The 6626-nt window shown below is 42.8% G+C and overlaps 1 protein-coding gene across 1 annotated transcript in view; it reads right to left on the bottom strand.

Moving 5' to 3' along the window:
* Positions 1–100: 100 nt before the first annotated feature.
* Positions 101–6626, bottom strand: part of LOC135343712 (activin receptor type-2A-like) — a 7638-nt gene continuing 1112 nt past the window's right edge. Inside the window, exons 3-7 of the mRNA XM_064540710.1 lie at positions 5981–6584; positions 5114–5225; positions 4743–4884; positions 4206–4339; positions 101–1284 (exon numbers count right to left, since the gene is read on the bottom strand). Coding sequence (XP_064396780.1) covers positions 241–1284; positions 4206–4339; positions 4743–4884; positions 5114–5225; positions 5981–6584 — 2036 coding nt within the window. The 3' untranslated portion in view covers positions 101–240. The remainder of the gene's footprint in view (positions 1285–4205; positions 4340–4742; positions 4885–5113; positions 5226–5980; positions 6585–6626) is intronic.

Raw genomic sequence — 6626 nt, 5'->3', positions numbered from 1 at the left:
AGTATATAGCAACAATTAAAATTAAACCTTTATTAGAGAGTATAATTATCTAATTATTATCTGTACGTCCTTTACCTGCGTGCTATTATTTTACTTATCATTTTTGTTCGATTAATTCTGTCAAACATGTACATACATGTATATGCAAACATTACGCACAGCCATACAAAAATAGTTGTTGAGTGATGATTAAATGATTGATGTGAAATTTTAAAAAGGTGAACTTATTTTAGTTTCTTACTACACACTAGTGACAGTGGACGCACTGTTTTTATTGTTCTCAGTATGAGGAAGACATCTAAAGTTTGTAGCTCCTTCCACCATCTTGTCTTGATCGATTGACAGCACTCCGCTATCCACGGAACTTGTAAGAGCGTCCGTATCAGACTCCGCAGGGACAAGGCCAGTGGTATCAGAATGGGACAGGTCAGAATGTGCATTGAGAATACCGGAATCAGAATTCAAGTTTAGGGTAAAATCGGAAATATCGAGCTGCTGTCTATCTGGTGATGCCATATTGTCATCCTCGCGAGTCGCTGCCTCACTCATCATGTCGTCTATTCTTTCCTCCAACGTAGTGCCTAAGGGTGATTTACTCAGCTCTCTAATCTCCTCCTCCATCTCGCCAACAGATTCTTGAGCAGTTGCCATGTTCCTTAACGAGAGTGACTCACTCTTATTGAAATTGTTCAGCTGTCTCATTTCTTGCTCGTAGTGGTAGCTGCTCCTCAGGCTGTGTGTGCAGCGGGCAGCCATATGCCCTCGGGGGGTTCGAGAATGTTCAGTGTCACTGCATATATGCGGCATCGAAACTTGGTGCCTCTGTTGGGCCCGAATGGGACCTCGATTGAACGGGAATGTGGTTTGCTGGAATAAAAGATAGTCTTCAGCTGTTGGTCCATAATAAGGAGGAGGTCCAGATTGAGAATGTTCTGCCTGCTCGTCGGTTTCCACGGTATCAGATTGTAGTGTAGTAATGGCAGAAGTACTTTCTTGCCTAGAAATATCAGATTGTTGTTGGAATGGAATAGGATCAGTTGGACTGTAGTATGGGGGTGGGCTGGATTGGGAATGCTCTGTTGGTCTGTTCATAGCCACAGCCTCAGCTGGTATTATAGAGGTTGTTGGCACAGCTGTTGTCTGGGTGCTATCTTGACGAGCAATATCGTTTATGTTTGTCGCAATGAGTTGTTTCATACGTAACGAAACATTGGCAGCTGACAGTCGGGCCTCGGCGTCGTCATCCCAACACTCGTACAGAGTCTCTTGCAGGGAGTTGAGCGTCTGTGTGTGTGTGTGTGTATATGTGTATGTGTGTGTGTGTGTGTGTAGGTGTGTGGTGGATGGGTGTGTGTGTGTGTGTGAGTGAGGGGGTTAGGACAGGGAAATAGCTCACGAACATATTACATATAGTAATAGTAGGTACATGTACCAGAGTTGAAGAATAATACATCATGTACTGGTAAAAGACAAGTACATGTACTGGTAAAGGACAAGTACTGGGAAGACAGACAATCAATTAGATCCTACCCACTAGAACTTGATGTACACACAGTAACACCATCAAAGACAAGTACCACAATAAACATATCACATGATACAAACAAACTGTCACAAGAATGTACACACAGCACATTGTAGTCATCTCTATATAGTTACAAGCTAACAGAGTTCGTGGGGGTCAACTCTCCAGTGTGTGACAAGTCACTCTTGTGGAAATGATCGGGAGTACTGTTAATTGTGTCGCTTTTCTTACAAGACAGCATTCTCCTCCAAGTTGACTTAACTCGAGTATAAAGATACAGAATGACAAGAGGACAGGAGAGGGCATGCAACAAATCCAGCACAAAATACTCAAAATCAGACATAAAATTTGCCAAGTTTCCAAAAAATGGTTCCAAATGATCCTTCTCCAAAATCTCACCCGTTACTATAGTAGCCAGATAGCTCAACAGACTAGTGCAAAACAGCAGCGATACCATCAATACGGGCAACAGGAGAATGCGTCGACTAAAACTAGCATCCTTGGGATTGTTTCGGACTATAAACTTTTTCTTGAATATGTAAAACGCCCAAATTGACACCGACAAAGTGACTACGACGCAAGGTAGTAGAGTGAAGGCAATAAAGGCAACAACGACGAATAAGCTCCAATCTGTGGTGCTCACAAAAGCACTGTTATCGGGTGAATCGATGCAAAACGAGTGACAATGCAGTGGAAACTCGCTGAGAAAGCTACTGGCAGAGAACAAAACAGTCCAAAAAACTGCTACAACAGTCGAGAGCAACAGACAGCCCACACTTTTCTTGTAGCTATTCTGCACTTCTTGATTTCCTTTCATTACCAACAACTGAAGTACGCTCTGACAAGTGACCACGACAATAAAGTACACTATAAAGAAAATTCTCGGCATAGCCAGAGTCACAAGAGTGAAGTTCATGCATTCGCAATAACGCATATAACTTGGAGAGTTGACAATTTGATCAACGCAAATCAGAATCTTGTCCACACAAACCCCTAGCAACAGAGATCCATACAAGACAAGCAATGGCTTATGATTGATTTTACTCTTTAGTAAAGCCACAAACACGGAAATGTTCATAAAGAGAGTTGTAGGTAACAACACTCCGACAAATAGAGACAAGTTAAAAGACACTAATGGTCTCCATAGCGGAAACTCGAGAGAGCCATTGTAGAGACTCATGTTAGCAGACATCATCATTCAAAGCAACTCTTGGACACATAGACTAATTAGCAATGGACTCTAGCTATATATACCAGGCTACCAGCAGTGAATAGAGCAGCTATATAATTATTGTTCTCTTTTAAGGCTATAACTAATGGACTGTATATAGCTAACTTGGTAGTGGACTAGCCTGACCTGATCTAAACTAAGATATGGTTTTTACCTCTTGGGATTAAACATAACAATTAAAGAGAAACCTATAACTTCCAATACATAAACAATACGACTGGCTTTCTAAACTACAAGTGATACTGATCGAGTGATAACACCGTTGTTAAACTAACCGTACGGATCAGCACGTACACACAATGAACGCCCTAAGGTGGTATTTTTAGTTTACAGAAACACAGCTAGTACCAATAGGTACATGTACCAGAGTAAATCAAGTACTGCATAGGTAACGACACAATCAATTAGATCCGTACCCACTAGAACTTGGGGAAGTAACGATTCCAAACTCTCAATTACAGTAGGTAGTACTAGGTACACTATCAAAGACAAGACTATGGTCACCCACGTGCATGGTACGTTGAGATACACTTGAACAACAACATCTGATGGATATGATAACTAGGAGCATGTTTGGGGCTAGCCTCCTTCACAGGCCTTGGAAGGGCGGCCTGGGATCGAGGCTAGTTTGGGGCTAGCCTCCTTCACAGGCCTTGGAAGGGCGGCCTGGGATCGAGGCTAGTTTGAGGCAAGCGAGCGAATTGTGTATTTGTTAAAGATAGTAGTACACAGTGATGAACTAAATTTAAACGTGGTATCTTATATTGATATTGATGAATCGAATTAAATCAAATGATTGTGGACTGAATAGTCTGATGTAGATACGATTTCCCTCTGTACCCTTCCAAGGCCTGTGAAGGAGGCTAGCCCCAAACATGCTCCTAATTATTATATAACATTATATTATTATATTACTGTGCCGGTCCATGACAGACAAACAGACAGACAGACATGTTGATGCACTAGTGTGATCTCTTCGCGGCTATGATTGACACTAGTGGTTTCCATAGCGGAAACTCGAGAGATCCATTGTAGATACTAATGTTAGTAGACATCATCTCTTTCAAAGCAATTAGCTCTGAGCACACATAGCAATAGCACTCTAGCTACCAGGCTACAGAAGTAAAAACAATTCCTTTTTAAGGCTAGACTGTAGCTAACTTGCAGTCTATATACTAGTCTGACCACTAAGAGATACAACATGACTTTTTATCTCTTTTGGGATTAAAACACAGTATCATAAACAATACTACTGGTTTTTCTAAACTACAAGTGATAAGAACACTGTTGTTGAAGTATCAAAGGACGTACAAACGCCCTGAGGGGTCTACAAGCTACTTATGACAGTACATTGAACTAAGGGTATTCTAAGTTATAGATAGTACATGGGCATGAGGGGATATTTTCAGTTTATAGAAACACAGCTGACATTGCAGCAACACAGCTCACCTCGTGGTTTCCCCAAATGGCGGGCAGAGATGGGCGAAGTTTCCGAGTGACTACGATGTCCTTGAGTCGCTCGAGGGAGGGGTTAGGCCCCGCCTCCTCCTTGTACGGTAGTTGATAACCGGGGACTTCCTCCTCTGTGGGAAAAGTGAGAGTGAGTCTAAGATGGTTCCATGCTTTCCTCAAAATTATGATTGATATCAGACCACTGGGCAAAGAGAAGAACACTGACAGCATTAAACCGATAATTTAGGCCCAAATACAAGGCTGTTAAGACACCACCCGTGAGAGGGCGTGCCCGTTGTGGGAGGCCACACCCCCGTGTGGTAGGTGCATGGGTAGACTCCAGAGGAGGTACGACAGGTGCGGTGCAGCTCAGGCAATTAGCCTTTGATTGAACAATAATTATCCGCCCACGTCGTATGTTTTTGCTGAGAGTAATCAGAGGCTAATTACTTGAGCTGCACCGCGCCTGTCGGACCTCCTCTGGGTAGACTCTTAGGACCATGTGTGCACTTGTACTAAGGTGTGTTTACTGACCCGTGAGGACGCAGGTGCGTGACATGACCTCCCACATGACCAGGGCGAGGGAGTACACATCAATCTGTTTAAACGACTGCAAGTCATGCAAGTTCACTCGTGCATCCAGTGCCTCAGGGGCCATGTAGCGATACGTCCCAGCCTGGATGTGGGTGTGTGTGTGGGTGTGGGGGGAAGTACGTACATATAAGAGCTAACGTTACTCGATACAGCCAATAAGTGTGAGTGTGTGTAGGGTGGGGGGGTTACAAACAGACTGGCTATACACATGTGATACACATGTGACATTCAGTGTATGTTAGGACTTCGAACTAATAATAAATTATGATGAGATTTGTAACTGTATACACATGTGACTGTCATGTGATTACCTGTACAGTGTTCGTGGTTTGTTTTCCGTCCAGAATCAGAGCAAAGCCAAGGTCACTGATCACACAGTCCCCGCTGTCACTCCTCACAAGCACGTTGGCCGATTTCACATCCCTGTGTGTGTGTGGGGGGGTGGTTCAAAAATATTGAGACAGAAACTGCTGCAGGCATGGACCACTAATCAGAAAAATCTGCCATGAGATAGACCTTTAATAATAATTATGGCCCAGCAAACATTTTAATAAAATTATCAGAAAATGGACAAATTATGCAATTTATAGTTGTAAAATTGACTGTTCCTAACTCAAGTTATGGTCTCTCAAAGTTAGCTCTGAAAACAGGTTCATTGCAGAACAAACATTCAAGTTATACGTACTTTATATGGCATGCATGTACAAACGAAAAGATCTATATAATTATAGACAAATAAGAAAACATTTTCTGGCAGAGATAATTAATTAAAAACTACAGTTCCTGTTTCAAGTGAATTGTAAACTCCCACACACTATAATCACAGAGGGTTATGAGCTCATCGAGTTGCTAGGCAGCACTATAAGGCGAGCCGTGTCTAGTGTGTCTCCACACTTATTGAGTTAACACCATGGCATGTACGTATATGGGCAATGGTATGTTAATTGATGCAGACACAGCCAAACAAAGACACCACCCAGACAATATCACTGCATTAATGTACAATAAACCAAAAGGCAAACTGGCTCCTGATCAGATTTCAACTACATACACAATATATCCTGCTCAGGAAATACCTAGATACAAACAGGTTATAACTATAAAATCAGGGTACACGATTTGCATATTATATATAAGCGTGCACTATGGTAACAGACCACACCCACCCACCCACCCACCTGTGTGCCACGGGGTACTTCTCGGCCATAATCCCAGCCGAGTTGCGGTAGTACTCGGAGTGCAAGTGAGTGAGTCCCTCGGCCATAGTATGGATCATTACACACGCCTGTTGCCAACTCAACACACGAGAACGGAGATAATTATCCAGCGAGCCAAGTTGATAGTAGCGTGTCAATAACGCACGCTCGGTGGTAATTCCTGATCCCCTCATCTCACAGCCGATGTACTCGAGTATATTGCAGTGAAAGGTAGATTCCATTGAGTAGAGATTTTGCTCGGTCTCAAAAGCTGACCGTCCTTGCGATGTGTATATCTTCACGGCAACAATTTCCCCGCGATATTTGGCACGATATACGAAACCGTAGCGACCATGTCCGATGCTTTCTAGCAGCTGCCACGAGTGCTGGTTGACTGGGTTGATAAAACTGGTTTGTTGAGATCGAATCGCTGTCGGAATTTGGATCTTACGTCGCAGTTTATACAGACAGAAGATTAAGATCAGCAGGAGAACGATAAATAGAATGATTGTTATGACAATGCTGGTGACGGTACAGGTAGTACAATTAATCACAGGGAGTGCAGTGGTAGCTGGAGTAGTGGGTTCTGTTAAGTAGAGAGAAAGAGAAATGTTGAACCAAACAATAT

This window comes from Halichondria panicea, chromosome 11 (assembly GCF_963675165.1).
Source record: "Halichondria panicea chromosome 11, odHalPani1.1, whole genome shotgun sequence".
Taxonomy (NCBI): Eukaryota; Metazoa; Porifera; class Demospongiae; order Suberitida; family Halichondriidae; genus Halichondria; species Halichondria panicea.
Note: the sequence above shows the minus strand (reverse complement) of the source record. Positions and strands in the feature narration are given on the sequence as shown.